At 46.6% G+C, this 18,462-nt stretch overlaps 1 protein-coding gene across 1 annotated transcript in view; it reads right to left on the bottom strand.

Moving 5' to 3' along the window:
• Positions 1-908: 908 nt before the first annotated feature.
• uimc1 (ubiquitin interaction motif containing 1) overlaps positions 909-18,462 on the bottom strand; it is a 35,471-nt gene continuing 17,917 nt past the window's right edge. Inside the window, exons 3-7 of the mRNA XM_052013273.1 lie at positions 18,264-18,352; positions 11,599-11,675; positions 6,145-6,316; positions 3,377-3,452; positions 909-1,059 (exon numbers count right to left, since the gene is read on the bottom strand). Coding sequence (XP_051869233.1) covers positions 1,056-1,059; positions 3,377-3,452; positions 6,145-6,316; positions 11,599-11,675; positions 18,264-18,352 — 418 coding nt within the window. The 3' untranslated portion in view covers positions 909-1,055. The remainder of the gene's footprint in view (positions 1,060-3,376; positions 3,453-6,144; positions 6,317-11,598; positions 11,676-18,263; positions 18,353-18,462) is intronic.

The raw sequence follows: 18,462 nt of genomic DNA, 5'->3' as shown, positions 1-18,462 counted from the left end.
CATCACTCACCCAGCATCACCACAACAGACAGAATGCTGTGTGCAGGAAGGGAGCGACAGAGCGAGCTGCCCTCCTGTAGCTTGGCTCTCCTGCTCCTCACATCATCACTGCAGCTGGATTTATTAACACAGATTTTGAGCTCATTCATTTACAACACTCTCATCACCCACTCTGATCAACATTTATCAGCAAATCAAATTTCCACATCATAAGCCACCTGGAAACTTATATGACTTAATTATCATGTCTCTCAGGCTACAAGTCTAAGCTTATGATAAGGAAGACAATTCAATGAAGGGCCTTATCTGTGTAAGTGACAGTGCAGTTGTCAGCAGATGGGACATACCCAGACAAAGTTCCATAATAAGCTGAAATACAATGGAACGGCAGTACCAAGGGAATGCTGCACTGGTGCAGGGAGAAGACCGAGGGAGTGCTGCACTGGTGCAGGGAGACAACTGGGGTTAATGCTGCATTACTGCAGGGAGACAACTGGGGTTAATGCTGCATTAGTGCAGGGAGAGAACTGGGGGAGTTCTGCACTGGTGATATGGAGTCATACAGCACAGAAATAGGCTCTTTTGCCCAATTTATCCATGCCATACAAGATGCCCATCTAAGTTAGTCCTATTACCTGCGTTTGGCCCAAATCCCTGGTGCAGGGAGAGCATTGAAGTAGAGATCTGGTGCATGGAGCATAATGAGGGAGCGCCAAAGTGGTGCTGGGAGGGCACGAAGGAAGTGCATGGAGTTAACTGAGGAACACCCCTGCTTCCACCACCGCCCCCCCCCCCCACCACCACCGCACGCGCGCGCGCGCACACACACACACACACACGGACCAGGAATGAAGCCTATTAATGGACAACACATTCATCCTCTCCAATTCTGACAAAGAAATGGAGAAGGCAATGAAATAATTGCTTTTAATGTGATTATTTACATCAGGCTCTGGCACATGCTGTTCATCATGAGAGGGTGCCAGACGTGCAGTGTCTGGATCAGAGCAGTCCTGAGGTGGGGAAACCAACCACTCCTTCCGCTCGGCTAGTTCTCATCTGGGAAAGTGGATGGAGCATGTATAAAAGTCAGAAGAGCTGAGTAGAAACTGAGTCCCACCCACACCGACACACCCATCAGGCAGAGATCATTAGAGCTCCCTCAGCCCCGAGCAACCTGTCAACCCCACACACTGTCTCGCACATACACAACCTCACATTCTCACACACATACAATCTCATTCTCTCACACACATACAATCTCATTCTCTCACACACAATCACACACACAATCAATCACACACATACTCAGAGACACAATCACATGCTCTCATGCACACTCTCTCACAGACATACACACTTTCAGAGACACTCTCACTCTCAGACACTCACAGACATACTCTCACACTCTCACAGACACACTCTCTGATATACACAATCTCATACTCTCACAATCTCACACACTCTCACGTACAAAATCACACACTCACAATCTGACACACTCTCACGCACACAGACACACTCTCTCACACTTCCTCACACACACTCCTTTAGAGACACACACTCCCTCAGACACATACACTCTCACACACTCCCTCAGAGACACACACTCCCTCAGAGACACGTACTCTCACACACTCCCTCAGAGATGCACACTCCCTCAGACACACATACTCTCACACCTCTCAATGGCTTGACTAATAAAGGCAAGTATGCCATACATCTTCTTTACCTCACCTTCCCTGGATTGAACTCCATGTGCCATTTCTCCCTCCAGAGCTGCAACAGATCTACATCTTCTTGTATCCTTCGGCAATCTTCAACATGATCCACAATGCCACTCATCTTTCTGTCATCTGCAAACTTACTAACCCATCCATCCACATTTTCATCCAAGTTATTTACATATATAGCAAACAGCAGAGGTCCCAGTACGGATCTTTGCGGAACACCACTGGTCACGGACCTCAAGCCAGAATATGTCCCATCAACCACTATCCTCTGTCTTCTATGGGCAAGCCAAATTTGAATCCAAGTGACCAAGTCACCATGGATCCCATGTATCTTAAATCTTCTACATGAACCTACCATGAGGGATCTTGTCGAATGCCTTACTAAAATCCATGCAGACAAAATCATCGATCACCGTCATCACCTCCTCCAAAAACTCAATCAAGTTAGTAAGACACGACTTGCCCTGCACAAAGCCATGCTGACTGTCCCTAATTAGGCCATGGCTTTCCAAATGCTCATAAAGCCTATCCCTTAGAATCCTCTCCAGTGGCTTCCCTACCACTGATGAGAGACTCACTGGTCGATAATTTCCAGGATTATCCCTATTTCCCTTCTCGAACAATGGAACAACATTAGCTACTCACCAGTCCTCCAGGATCTTGCCTGTGGCTAGAGAGGACAGGAAGATCTTGGTCAAGGCCCCAGCAATCTCTTCCCTTGCCTCTCTCAATAACCTGGGGTATATCACATCCACCTTAATGTTCTTCAAAAGACCCAACACCACCACCTTATCTATCTCAAAATGCCCTGGCACACTAGCATGCTCCACACTGATCTCACTATCGTCCATGTCGTTCTCCTTGGTGAATGCTGACGTAAAGTACTTATTTAGGACCTCGCCCACATCATACGCCTTTATTAGTCAAGGCATTGAGATCAATTCTGTACACACCTGAACTGGGGCTATGACACACACATACACCTGTACTGGGGCTATGACACACACATACACACCTGCACTGGGGCTCTGACACACACAGACACACCTATACTGGGGCTCTGACACACACACACACACCTACCTGCACTGGAGCTCTGACACACAAAAAGATATACCTGTACTGGGGCTCTGACACACACACAGACAGATGCAGATGTACTGGAGCTTTGACAGACACAGGCTCACCTCTGCTAGGGTTCTGACACACATACAGACATACCTGTATTGTGGATCTGATACACACACAGACATACCTGTACTGGGGCTCTGATACACACACAGACACCTGTCCAGGGACTCTGACACACACACCCCTGTACTGGGGCTCTGAGACACACGTACAGTCACAACTGTACTGGGGCTGACACACACACACCTGCACTGGGGCTCTGACACACACACATACACACACCTGTACAGGGGTTCTTACACACACACAGACACACACCTGTATGGAGGCTCCAACACACACACACACACACACACACACACACACACATCTGCACTGGGGCTCTGACACACATACACACACCTGTACAGGGGCTCTGATGCATGCATAGTGAGTACAAGCTCCCATTCTCAAGTGGACACACATGGATACAGCAGCGCCTCCCACAGTTTGTTATGAACCCCAATACTTACAGTGTCAGTGTGCAAGGTTTGGATCCTTCTGTGCCGTTTTGTTTCACCACTCTCCGTGTGTGGCTGCGTGTCTGTACTGTGGGAAATGGGAAGCATTGTTATGTCAGGCTAAGTAATGGAAGGTTCACTGGTTCACGACAGCAAAATTATTAATGGAGCTATCAAAAAATAATTTGCAATGATATCAGGTCCACAGTGTGTTGCTCTGGGAATCCATCTCGAATGCATTCCATGATCTCATTCTCAAAACCTCCTTTGCTAACTGGATTTGCCCAATCATCATGAAACTTCAAGTTCTTCTTGACTTTCATTAGAAGCATCCTTTTAATTGATGGCCTGTCCAAATTTCTACCTCCTGTCCACTGTTCCAGCTATTACTCCCAGCAGCTGCAAATGACACAGGGCCCTGGTGAGATGGCACCTGCACAGGTCTGGTCTTCTTATCCAGTGATGGGTAGGGATTGCAATGAAGTTTCACCAGCCCGATTCTTAGGATATTAGTGATCCCTTTAGACCATACAATATTCCTGTGGGACTGCTGAATGATGTTGGAATGTCTACACCCAGTAGTCAATCTCTGGGATCATCTCTACAAGAAGACTGTGGAGTCTCGTTATATTTGGGTGGACTGTAGAGTTTCAGGTAAAGAGACATGGGGTTAATGTGGGAAAGTAGAGCTGAGGTAAAGAGGGGAGTGTTTACACTGAATGCACTTCAGGCACAAGGGGCCAATTGCCCTTCTCCTACTATGTTCAGAATTTTCTGCCCTCTTTTATTTATCTACTGAGATGCCAACGTGGTGAAGTTGGAACAAGGCCTCCATGTGTCAAACAGACACCAAGCAATGTGTCAAATAGAAAGAGCCAAGCAATTTCGCAGCCACTGCATCAGATCTAGATTACAAGGTCTTGCTGCATCTGGTCATGAATGTTGGTAGACAATTATAGAGGAGATGGGCCTGAGGGCATCCCCATCCATAATGATGGCAGTGCCCAGCACATGAGTGCAGAAGCAATTATAACCCTGCTCAGCCAGAAGTGCTGAGTAGATGATCCCTCTCAGCTTCCTCAACATCCCCACCACCACAGAACCAGTAGGTTGAAGGAACACCACCTCATATTTCACCTTGGTAGTCTCCAACCTGATGGCCTCAACATCGATTTCTCTAACTTCCAGTAACCCCTCCCCTCTTCTCCCTCCCTTTTTTTCTCCTTTGTCTTCCCTCATTCCTATAGCCCCCTTCCCCTTTCTCTTGCCCCTTCCCCCACCCTCATGCCCCTGCACATCCCTTCCCCTGCCCTCATGACCTGCCCATCTATTCCCCACCTCCCCTTTATTCCATGGCCCACTGTTCTCTCTTATCGGATTCCTTCTTCTTCAGCCCTTTGCCTCTTCTATCACCTCTCAGCATCTTAATTCTCCCCCCTCCCACACCCTCCTACCTTCCCCCTCTCACCTGGACTCGCTTATCACCTGAACTCATCTATCACCTGCCTGCACGTACTTCTCCCTCTCCCCAGATCTTCTTATTCTGGCTTCTGCCCTCTTCCTTTCCAGTCCTGATGAAGAGTTTTGACCCGAAATGTCAACTGTTTATTTCTCTCCATAGATCCTGCCTGACCTGCTGAGTTCCTCCAGCATTATGCGTGTATTGCTCCAGATTCCAGCATCTGCAGAATCTCTCATGTCTCCGGTTTTTAACGGATTTAATTTCTTCCCTAGGTTCCCACAAGATTGAAGGATGATCTCGGTCAGGCCCTAATACGCTTTAAGCAACAATCAATCTGCTAGAGGAACTCAGCGGGTGTAGCAGCATCTGTGGGAGGAAAGGAATTTTCAACATTTCGGGTTGAAACCCTGCATCAAGACGCTGAATCATGGACAGTTCTTTTCCTCCCATAGATGCTGCTCGACCTGCTGAGTTCCTCCAGCAGATTGTTTGTTGCTTCAGATTCCAGCATCTGCAGTCTCGTATCTTAATGTGCTTTGAAGCCCCAATGCCTCCTCCATGGCAATTCGTATGTGGACCAAGACATCATCACTCATTTCCCTCATTTCTTTCACATCCATCATTTTCTCCACAGTAAAAACTGTTGAGAAATATTGATTAAAAATCTCGCCCATCACCTGTGGCTTCACACATGGCTGGGTTTACTGATCTTAAAGGAGACCTATTCTCTCCCTAGTCACCCTTTAATATACCTGTAGAATCTTTTGGATTTGATTGAACTGAATGGAACTGAAGAATACGTTCAATGTTGGATCTGTTTATGTAAGGCCTGGAGCTTGTATTCTCCTGTGTCGACAGACGCTGCCTTACCTGCTGAATATTTATAGCCATTTCTGTTTTCACTCCAAACCTGCAATTCATTGACCCTGGAAATGTCCTGATATGGTCCAGTATCTCTTGCTGTATCCTGTCTTTTAACCATTATTATGTGGGCTGAATCAAATAAAGACCAGTTCTGTGGTGGTGGGGATGTTAGGAAGCTGAGAGGGATCATCTACTCAGCACTTCTGGCTGAGCAGGGCTGTGATTGCTTCTGCACTCACTGCTGGGCACTGGGATTGTCTACACCCACAGACACATCGGAACTGCCTACACCCACAGAAACACTGGGACCGTCTACGGCCAAAGACACCAGACTGCACAGTTTTTAATTGCGCACACTGATGTCCTAGTTGAGGATTTGTGTTCCTCTGATTTTGTGAACCTTCTCCGCAGTTTCTGTTCCCTTCGGCTTCCACAAATATTGGGAGATGTGTACCTTGCAGCTGACTCCCACCATCGCAGGTACCGTTACAGTCAGCCGCGTGCATTTCGATCTTCTCTGATGGGAATTTCTGACCACAAATCGGACACTCCACATATGATTTCTTTGATGGTGTGGGTTGAAACTCCTCAGCTTCATCTTCTATCAACACCACGTCCTCAGGCTCCTGTTGTGGTTGGGGCAGGGAAAGACAGGATCATGGAGAAGAGCAATAGTGAGAAGAGATAGAGAAAGAGCCTGGCTAATGAACTGTGAGACATTTCCCCATTGAGTGTGGTTGCAGCTCTCTTGGGTCAGGCACAGCAGGTGACTGTTTGCCTATAACAGGACAACACTGGGATTCACAGACTACCCATTCTAACACCCTCCACTTCATCCCTTTGTTCCTAGTAAGAGAGTCATAGAGAGTCACAGAGCAATACAGCATGGATACAGGCTCTTCGGCCCAATGAGTCCACACTGACCACGGTGCCCACCCAACTGGTCCCAATTTCCTGCATTCAACCCATATCCCTCCAAGCCCCGCCCCTCCATGTACCTATGCAAGTGCTTCTTAAATGATGCAATTGTACCTCCCTCAACCACTTCCTCTGGCAGCTCGTTCCATATACTCACCACTCTCTGTGTGAAGAAGTTGCGCCTCAGGTCCCTTTCAAATCTTTCCCCTCTCATCCTAAATCTATGCCCCCTTGTTTTGGACTCCACTACCCTGGGAAAAAGACTGTTACCGTCCACCTTATCTATGCCTCTCATAATTTTAAACATTTCTGTAAGGTCACCCCCCATTCTCCTATGTTCCAAGGAATAAAGACCTCTGCCTATAACTCAGGCCTTCTAGTCCTGACAACATCCTTGTAGATCTTTTCTGCACTCTTTCCAGTTTAATCACGTCTTTCCAAAAACAAGGTGACCAAAACTGTACACTGTATTCCAAGTGTGGCCTCACCAATGATTTATACAACTGCAACATAATGTCCCAACTCCTACACTCAATGCCCTGACTGATGAAGGCCAGTGGGCTAAACGTCTTTTTCACCACCCTGGTCTACCTGTAACACTGCTTTCAATTAACTATGCACAAGCACTCCTAGGTCCTTCTGTTATGTTGCACGCCCTACGCTGGTTTGATTTTCCAAAATGCATCACCTCACACTTATCTGTATTGAAATCCATTTGCCACTCCGTGGCCACTTCCTGAACTGATCAAGATCCTCCTGTAATCTCCGATAACCTTCTTCACTATCAACACCTTCTAATTTCATTTCATCCACAAAGCTACTGATCAAGCCTTGTGCATTCCCATCCAAATTAAAGTGAACCAATAGCCTGTCCTGGTCCAACCACATAGACGCCACAGCCAAGAAAGCTCACCAGCGCCTCTACTTCCTCAGAAGGCTAAAGAAATTTGGCATGTCCCCTTTGACACTCACCAACTTTTATCAATGCACCAGAGAAAGCATCCTACCTGGATGCATCACGGCTTGGTATGGCAACTGCTCTGCCCAGGACTGCAAGAAACTGCAGAGAGTTGTGGTCACAGCTCAGCACATCACGGAAACCAGTCTCCCCTCCATGGACTCTGTCTATAACTCTCACTGCTCTGGTGAAGCAGCCAGAATAATCAAAGACCCCCCCCATCTGGGTCATTCTCTCTTCTCCCCTCTCCCATCAGGAAGATGATACAGGAACCTGAGGGCACATACCACCAGGCTCAAGGATAGCTTCTATCCCACTGTTATAAGACTATTGAATGATTCCCTTATAAAATGAGATGGTCTCTTGACCTCAAAATCTACCTTGTTATGACCTTGCACCTTATTGTCTACCCACACCACACTTCCGCTGTGGCTGTGACACTTTACTCTGCATTCTGTTATTGTTTTTACCCTGTACTACCTCAATGCACTGTGCAATGAATTGATCTGTACGAATGGTATGCAAGACAAACTTTCCACTGTATCTTGGTACAAGTGACAATAATAAACCAATACCAACACCAGTATAAATTAGGAACAACAAGGGTCCCAACACAACCCCTGCAGCACACCACTAGTCATCAGCCTCCATTCTGAGAAACAACCTTCAACCACCACCCTCTGCTTCCTACCTCCGAGCCGAGTTTGAGTCCACCTAACTAGCTCCCCTTAGATCCCATGGGACCTAACCTTCCAGACCAAGCTACCACACGGGACTTTGTTGAAGACCTTCCTGAAGTCCACATAGACAACATACACTGCCTTAACCTCATCTACCATTTTGGTTTCCTCTTCAAAAATCTCTATAAGGTGCCTTAAGCAAGACTTTCCAAGCACAAAGCCATGCTGACTCCTCCTAATCACACTCTGTCCAGCCAAATGTTGGTAGATTCTGTCCCTCAGAATTCCCTCCAGTAACTTCCCCACGACTGATGTCAGGCTGACCGGCTTGTAGTTCCCTGGCTTGTCCTTGCTACCTTTCTTAAACAACAGATCAACATTTGCCACTTTCCAGTCTTTGGGAACTTCACCAGTGGCTAACAATGAAGCAAATATCTCTGCAGGTGCCTCTGCAATTTCTTTTCTAGTCTCCCACAAAGTCCGAGGATGCACTTAGTCAGGCCTTGGCGATTTTTCCACCTTAATCTGCTGCAAGGCTGCAAATACCTCCTCCCTGGTAATATGAATTTCCTCCAAAACAACTCCACTAGTTTCCCTTATCTCTTGAGCAACCATCATTTTCTCCTCAGTACACACCAAGGAGAAATATTTGTTAAAAATCCCACCCATTTCCTGCAGCTCAAGCCCTGCTGATCTCTGAGGGGACCTACTCTCTCCCAAGCCACCCTTTTACTCATAACATATCTATGGAACCTCTTGGGACTTTGCTTAACCTTAACTGCCAGATCCATCTCATACCCTCTGTTTGCCCTCCTGATTTCCCTCTTCAGGGAATTCTAAACCTTTTTGTAGTCATCAACCTCCTAATCCAAATGTATACATTCTTTTTCTTGACCAGAATCTCAATATCCTTCATCAGCCATGATTTCTTGAAAATTGCTAGGTTTATCCTTCACAATAAGAGGAATATGTTGCTCCTGGACTCTTGATATCACACTCTTAAAAGCCTCCTACTTACTATTCGTTCCTTTCCCTTCAAATAGGCTCATCCAATCGACCTCTGCCTAATTCCCCCAAGATTAGCCCTGCTCCAGTTTAGGACCCTAACCTGTGGACCTGTCCTATCCTTTTCCATCACTACCTTAAAACTAATAGAATTACGGTCACTAGAGCCTAAGTGCTCCCTGACTGCTACTTCCTTCACTTGCCCTACCTTGTTCCCTAAGAGGTGGTCCAGTATTGCACCCTCCTGAGTGGGGTCGTCTATATATTGCTTCAGGTAACTTTCCTGGGCATATTTCACAAATTCTACCCAGTCCAGGCCCTTAACACTCTGGGTAGTCCAGTTAATACTGGGGAAATTAAGATCTCCCACTAATACAACCCTATTATTACAACTATGTGCATTTTCTCTACACAGCTGCTCCTCAAGTTCCCACTCACTACTGGGGGGTCCATAATACAGTCCCACTAGAGTGACCCTCCCCTTCTTCTTTCTAAGTGCTACCCATATGGCCTCACTGGATGTTCCCCGAAGAACGTCATCTCTAAGTACTACTGTTACATCCTCCCTTATCAAAAGGCAACACCCCTTTATTGCTTACGTGTACCTCTGTCACACCTGTAGCATCTGTATCCTGGAACATTGAGCTGCCAGTCCCGACCTTCTCTCAGCTATGTTTCTGTTATGGCTGTAACATCCCAGTCCTCAGAGCCAATCCTCGCTCTGAGTACATTCGCCTTCCCTGTTAAGCCTGGTGCATTGAAATGAGTGCAGTTTAACTTAGTATTCTTTTCCGTCCCTTTACTGTGCCCCTGGTTATCCTGAGAACTAAACTGGCTCCTGCTTGATCCCATGACTTGCTCCTGCTCAGAGTCCCACCACCCCCAATCTAGTTTAAACCCTCCCATGCAGTATTAGCAAGTTTCCCTGAAAGGATATTGGTCCCTCGCTGGTTCAAGTGCAACCCGTCAGTGGTGGGAAAGTTACTGGAGGGAATTCTGAGAGACAGGATTTATGCACATGGAAAGACAAGGATTGACTAGGGAAAGTCAACATGGCTTTTGTGTATGGGAGATCATGTCTCATGAATTTGATTGAGTTTTTTTGAAGAGGTGACTGAGAGGATTGATGTGGGTAGGGCGGTAGATGTTGTCTGCATGGACTTTAGCAATGCCTTTGACAAGGTCCTAGAAGGTTAGAACACGAGTTAGCTCACCAATTGGATACAAAATTGTCTTGGTGGAAGGAGTCAGAGGGTGATAGTGGAGGGTTGTTTTCCAGATTAGAGGCCTGTGACCAGTGGTGTGCTGAAGGTGCTGGGTCCCCTATTGTTTGTCATGTACATTAGCGACTTGGATGTAGTTGGCATGGTTAGAAAGTTTGTGGGTGGCACCAAAATTGGTGAAAAAGATTATCTAAGGTTACAACAGGATCTAGATCAACTGGGAAAATGGCCCAAGGAACGGCAGATCGAATTTAACTTGGACAAGTGTGAAGTTTTACACTTTGGTAAGTTAAACAAGGCCAGGACTTACACAGTAAATAACAGTGCCCAGGAGAGTGTTGTAGAACGACAGACCTAGGGGTACAAGTATGTAGTTCTCTGCAAGTGGTAACACAGGTAGACAGGGTGGCAAAGCAGGCAGTGTTTGGCATGCTTGCCTTCATCGGTCAGGTCAAGAGTTGTTACAAAAGTGCAAGATGTTAATGAGACCACACAGTATTGTGTGCAATTCTGGTCACATCGCTATGGGAAGGATGTCATTAAGCTAGAAAGGGTGCAGAAAAGATTCATGAGGACGTTACCAGAACTGGAGGGCTTGAGTTACAAGAAGAGACTGGATAGACTTTCTCTTTCTCTGGAGTGGAGGAGGTGAGTGACTTTATAGAGGTATATAAAATCATGAGGGGCATAGATAGAATGTCTTTTTCCCTGGGTAGGGGAGTCTAAAGGAAAGATTTAAAGGGCACTGGAGGATAAAGTTTTCAATATAGAGGGTGGTGGGCATATAGAACAAGCTGCGAGAGGAAGTGGTGTAGGCAGGTACAATTACAATGTTTAAAAGACAAATGGACAGGTACATGGATAGGAAATGTTAAGAGGGATATGGGCCAAACACAGGCAAATGGAACTATCTCAGGTAAGCAACTTGGTCAGCATGGACAAGTCAGGCGAACAGCCTGTTTCCATGCTATGTAACTCTATGACTATGATTTGTTGGTGCTCAACTTCCACTGGGGACTTCCTGTATGATGTGATTTCAATGAGGACAGGGCTGGAACTGGAGAAGCACAACTGAAAGGGCAGCAAAATACTTTTGACGTGCCAAGCCCTCTCACCTGACTCACCTGGGCAGAGTCACTGTCAGATCCCTGAGGAGCTTCACATTTTGGATGCATCTCTTCAGGTAAGTTTTGCTGTGTTTCTGCAGAGTGAAAAATAAACATTTTTGTCACTTATCACAGTCTTCAGCACTTACCTGAGACAATACACTGAGTCACACTGTACCAACAGAAACAACACAAGAGGTGCTCGCTGTACACTGACCCAATAACACCTCGTGACTTTCCAGATGTCCTTCCTTCTACACTGCCCTGTTCCACACATCTTAGTGAAGGACAGCACACTCATTGCCCCTCACAATGTACCATTAAGCACTCCCAGAACTACTTCAACATTCAGAGAGCCACACCACACATTCATGTGAGACTGGTACTCTGTGACCCACATACAATGGGCCATGGAAGATGTGTTATTTTCAAGTCTGAGATCACAAACTTAATAAAAAGTGAAATGAAAAATGTTACTAGTGCTAAAGTCACGTGGAATCAGTGGAGAAAGGAACGAGGTAATCCTTTAGTTCAATCACCCCTCAGCAAAAAAAATTACATAAATTATTAAGAAAGATTATCAGGAGTTGCTGAAGCAAGGTTGATGGTGTGAAAGGGGTAGGTGGTTCAGGATGCTGCCCGAACCCAGTCCCACAGTCAGCTGAATCCAGTTGCGTTTTAATTCACTAATCTAATGCCCATCCCTTGTTGCCCTGGAAGAGGTGGTGAACCAGCATCTTGACCCGTTGCAATCATTGTGGTGAAGGTGCTCCCACAGCACTGATGGGGAATGTGTTCCAGGATTCTTCTCTGGGTAATGAAAGCAGGACAGCACTTATCCACATCAAGATGGCATGAAACATGGCAAAGTAACCTGCAGCTGCCACCTTTGCTTCTGGGTTATTGAGGTTGTGGATTTCAGTGGAAGTCCTGGCAAGTTGCTGCAGAGAACTTTGTGGCACTGGCCTAACCACTGAGATACATACACAATAACCAAATCAGAGATGATACTGAGTGACAGCACTTCTGTTGACAGCACAGAAAACACAGAAGCCAGTAGGCCACTGGCATTTTGAGCCTGCTCCACTATTTGATATGAACATAGCTGATCATCCAAATTCAATGACCTCTTCCACTCTTTTCTATTAAAATTAGTTTAACCATTACAATAATATCATAAAGATGGCATGAGAGAGAGGTGACTTTTTGTTATAAAATACTCCCCTTTACAACTATTACAGCTGAAATCTGCAGTTACAGAGACTACAGCAAGCAACAACTGGCCATGGTAGGAACTGACAGACTCTGAACGCTAGACCACCCAGGGAGTGAGTGCAGCAGCTGGAAGCTCAGGGAATATCTCTATTGTTTGAGAAAAGGTGCTGCAGGTAAAACTGAAACGCAGGGTCCTAAGACCCCCCTTCCTTCGAGCCTCCTGGCTAATGTACAGACTCCAGAAAATAAAATTGAAGACCTCAGACTAAGACTGCAGTACCAGAGGGATATCAGGGACTTCTGTGTACTCTGCTTCAGAGACATGGCTCGCGCCCAGCACTCCAGTCACAGCTCTCCAGTCACAGCTCTCCAGCCTGAGGGCTTCACCATCCACCACGTGGACTGGACGGCAACATCAGGTAAAGGCAGAGGCAGCAGCACTTGCTTCATGATTAACTCATCATAGTGCACAGATGTGGTGGTTGTGTCTCAGTCCTGCTCCCCCAACCTGGAACATCTGGCGGTCGTGTCATCCATTTCATCTGCCAAGGGAGTTCTCCACTGTCATCCTGGTAGCGGTGTACATTCCACCCCTGGCAAACGTTAAGCTGGCATTGGAGGAGCTGAGCACCATGATCAACAGTCACGAGACAGCACACCCTGATGCCTTCCCGATCATCGTGAGAACTTCAACCAGGCCAGCTTGAAGAAGTCTCTGACAAACTACCACCAACATATTACCTGTGGAACCAGAAGAGGCAACACACTTGATCATTGTTACACCTCCATCATGTGCCCGCACTTTGGCAAGTCTGATCACCTGGCTGGACTTCTACTCCTGCCATATAGGCAGAGACTGAACACCACAGCACCAGTGGTGAGGGCAGCAAAGGTATGATCAAGGGAGGCAGAGGAGCGTTTACAGGACTGCCATATTCAGGGATTCATCTTCAGATCAGAATGAATATGTGATGGCTGTCACTGACTTCATCAAAACCTGCATGGATGAGTGTGGGCTGTTGAGAACACATCAAGTTTTCCCAAACCAGAAGCCCTGGATGAACCGTCTGCTGAGGGCTAGATCTGTGGCGTTCAAGACTGGCTATCCAGAACCTTACGAGAAGTCCAGGTACAACCCATGGAAGGCCATCCTGAGAGCAAAAAGGCAATTCCGTGTGAAGTTAGTCACAATCAGACACACGACAACTGTGGCAGGGTTTGCGTGCCATTATTTCCTGTGAGGCCTAACAGCGTAAATGGAAGTGATGCTTCACTCCCCATTGAACTCAACACCTTTTCTGCACGCTCTGTCTCGGAGGCCGGCATCAGAAGATCCTTCAAGAGGGTGAACCCTCACAAGGCATCATGCCCTGAAGGTGTACCTGGCAGCGTACTGCAAATCTGTGCCGACCGACTGGCTGGAGCATTCAAGGACATCTTCAACATCTCACTGCTGCAGTCGGAGGTTCCCACCTGCTTCAAAAGAGCAGCAATATACCGGTGCCCAAAAAGAGCAGGGTGAGCTGCCTCAAAGACTCGCCCAGTACCACTCACATCTACTGTGATGAAGTGCTTTGAGAGGTTGGTCATGGTTAAAATTAACTCCTGCCTGAGCAAGGACCTGGTCTCGCTGCAATTTGCCTACTGCCACAACAGGTCTACAGTGGATGCAATCTCACTGGCTCTCCACTCTGCCACAACAGGTCTACAGTGGATGCAATCTCACTGGCTCTCCACTCTGCTTCAACACCATATCCCCTCAGCACTAATCAACAAGCTTAAAAACCTGGGCCTCTGTGCCTCCCTCTGCAAGTGGATCCTTGACTTTCTTATTGGGAGACCATTGTCAGTGTTAATCGGTAGTAACATCTCCTCCTCGCTGATAATCAACATCAACACACCTCAAAGATGCGTGCTTAGCCCACTGCTCTACTCTCTCTACACTCATGACTCTGTGGCTGGGCACAGCTCAAACACCATTTATAAATTTGCCGATGACACCACTGTTGTTGGCAGAATCTCAGATGGTGATGAGGAGTGAGATAGATCAGCTGGTTGAGTGGTGTTGCAACAACAACTTTGCACTCAACGTCAGCAAGACCAAGAAATTGATTGTGGATTTCAGGAAGGGGAATTTGGGAGAACACACACCAGTCTTCATTGAGGGGTCAGTGGTGGAAAGGGTGAGCAGCTTCAAGTTCCTGGGTATCAACATCTCAGAGGATCTATCTTGGGCCCAACACATTGATGCAGCCACGCCAGTGGCTCTACCTCATTAGGAATTTGAAGACATCTGGTATGTCACCAAAGACTCTTGCAAATCTCTACAGATATACGGTGGAGAGCATTCTGACTGGTTGCATCACCGCTTGGTATGGAGGCTCCAATGTGCAGGATCGCAAAAGGCTGCAGAGGGTTATAGACTCAGCCATCTCCACCACGGGCACAACCCTCCTTGCCATTGAGGACATCTTCGAGAGGTGGTGCCTCAAGAAGGTGGCAACCATCCAGAACTTGCCCTCTTCTCGTTACTACCATTGGGGAGGAGGTGCAGGAGCCTGAAGACCCACACTCAATGCTTCAGGAACAGCTTCTTCTCCTCTGCCATCAGATTTCTGAATGGTCCATGAACACTACCTCGTTATTCCTCTTTTGCTCAATTTGTTTATTTTTGTAACTTACAGTAATTTTTATGTCTTTATCTCTTGCACTGTAATGCTGCAAAACAACACATTTCATGACATTTGTCAGTGATAATAAACCTGATTCTGATTCTATCCAGCTCTTTCTTGAATATATTTAATAATTCTGTGCTGGAAAATCCGCTATTTGAGTGAAGAAACTTCTTACCTCAGTCTTAAGTGGCTAGCTTATATCCTTTGGCTGTCACCCTGGTTCAGGATTTCGAACGATCGGGAAACATCTACTTTGTCCAATCCCTTTCAGATTTTATAAATTTCATTGTGGTGCCCTCATTCTTCTAAATTCCAATCCCAGAAGCCCCTTTGTCTCAATTTGTCTTCTTATGTTAGTGTGGAGAACCTTCGCTGAACTCTCTTTACAGCAAGGTGAGAGACCTGTATGCAAGCCCTGTATGCTTGCAGCTGGACATACAACGTAGAACACTACAGCACATTACAGGCCCTTCGGCCCACAATGTTGTGCCGACATTTTATCCTGCTCTAATATCTATCTAACCCTTCCCTCTGACATAGCTCCCCATTTCTCTATAATTCATGTGTCTAAGAGTCTCTTAAATGTCCCTAATGTATCTACCCCCACAACCTTTGCAAGCAGTGCGTTCCACGCACCCACCACTCTCTGTGTAAAAAAACTTACCCCTTATACCTTCCTCCAATCACCTTAAAATTATGTCCCCTCGTATTAGCCATTGTCGCCCTGGGAAAAACTCTCTGACTATCCACTCAATCTATGCCTCTTATCATCTTGTACACCTCTATCATGTCACCTCTCATCCTCCTCCTCTCCAAAGAGAAAAGCCCTAGCTCACTCAGCCTATCCTCATGAGACATGCTCTCCAATCCAGGCAACATCCTGGTAAATCTCCTCTGCACCCCCTCTAAAGCTTCCACATTTTTCCTATAATGAGGCGACCAAAACTGAATGCAATACTCCAAGTGTAGTCTAACCAGAGTTCTACAGAGATGCAGCATCACCTCATGGCTCTTGAACTCAGTACCCCGATTAATGAAAGCTAACACTCCGTACGCCTTCTTAATCGACCTGTGCGGAAACCTGGAGGGATCTTTGGACGTGGACCCCAAGATCCCTCTGTTCCTCCACACATCTAAGAGTCCTGCCACTAACCTTGTATTCTGCCTTCAAATTCGATCTCCTGAAGTGTATCACTTCACACTTATCCAGGTTGAACTCCATCTGCCACTTCTCAGCCCAGCTCTGCATTCTATCAATATCCTGTTGTAATCTATAGTAACCTTCTACACTATCCACAACACCACCAACCTTTGTATCATCAGCAAACTTATTAACCCACCCTTCCACATCCTCATCCAAGTCAATTATAAAAATCACAAAGAGCAGGGGTCCCACAACAGATTCCTGCAGACCACCACTGGTTATTGACCTCCAGGCAGAATACGCTCCACCTACCACTACCTCTGTCTTCTATGGGTGAGACAATTCTGAATCCACACAGCCAAGTCTCCCTGGATCCTGTGACTCCTGACTTTCTGAATAAGCCTTCCATGAGGAACCTTATCAAATGCCTTACTAAAATCCATGTACACCACATCTACAGCACTACCTTCATCAATGTGCTTTGTCATATCCTCAAAGAATTCAATCAGGCTCGTGAGGCACGACCTGTCCCTCACAAAGCCATGCTGACTGTCCCTAATCAGCCTATGCTTCTCTCAATGCCCATAAATCCTGTCTCTAAGAATCTTCTCCAGTAATTTGCCCACCACTGAAGTAAGACTCACTGGTATGTAATTCCCAGGGTTATCCCTACTCCCTTTCTTAAACAAAGGAACAACATTTGCCACCCTCCAATCATCTGACACTACTCCAGTGAGGACACAAAGATTGTCGCCAAAGGTGCAGCAATCTCTTCCCTTGCTTCCTGTAATAACCTTGGATATATCCCATCCGGTCCCGGTGACGTATCCATCCTAATGTTTCTCAAAAGTTCCAGCACATCCTCTTTCCTCATGTCGACATGCCCTAGCTTATTAGCCTGTCGTACACCATCCTCACAAACGTCAAGGTCTCTCTGTCTCTGGTGAATACTGAAGCAAAGTAATCATTAAGGACCTACCCTAACTCTTCCGACTCCAGGCACATGCCTCTTTTTTTATTCCTGATCAGTCCTACCCTCACTCTAGTCATCCACATATTCTTCACATATGTGTAGAATGACTTGGGATTTTCCTTGATCCTACTTGCCAAGGACTTTTCATGCCCCCTTCTAGCTCTCCTAAGTCCATTCTTTAGCTCCCTCCTGGCTACCTTGTAACTCTCTAGAGCCCTGGCTGATCCATGCTTTCTAAACCTCAGGTAAGCTTCCTTCTTCCTCTTGACAAGATATTCTACGGTTCCTTCACTCTGCCATCCTTACCCTGCCTCAATGGGACAAATCTATCCAGAGCCCCATGCAAGTATTCCTCAACCTCCACATTTCTGCTGTGCACTTCCCCAAGAACATCTGTTGCCAATTTACACTCCAAGGTTCCTGCCTAATAGCATCATAATTCCCCCTCCCCCAGTTAAATGCTTTCCCATATTGTCTGCTCCTATCGCTCTCTGAGGCTATCCCTGCTCCCATTACTACACTGCTCTCAGAGCCAGGATGCAAGGTTGGGTGGAGACTGAGAGAGACGCAGCTTTGTTTCTAGATAACTGAAAGCAGTCTTCTCCTGGAGAATTGACTGGTAGAACGGCTAATCTTCACATCAACAGGACACAGCCTTCAAGCCAACCACACCTACCCGTGCCAACGAACAGCATAACATCCTGAGGGCAAACATGCGGACTTGCACAGGAACCAGTCCCTCTGCTGTCCTCAGACTCTTCTTCACTGTGGCAAATGAAGGAAGCATTAGTAAACACAGGGAAACACATGCCCTGCCTTCCCTCGCAGAGACACAGGGTCCACCTGAAACACACACACATACTACAGTGCCTGCT

Source organism: Pristis pectinata, chromosome 4 (assembly GCF_009764475.1).
Source record: "Pristis pectinata isolate sPriPec2 chromosome 4, sPriPec2.1.pri, whole genome shotgun sequence".
Taxonomy (NCBI): domain Eukaryota; kingdom Metazoa; phylum Chordata; class Chondrichthyes; order Rhinopristiformes; family Pristidae; genus Pristis; species Pristis pectinata.
Note: the sequence above shows the minus strand (reverse complement) of the source record. Positions and strands in the feature narration are given on the sequence as shown.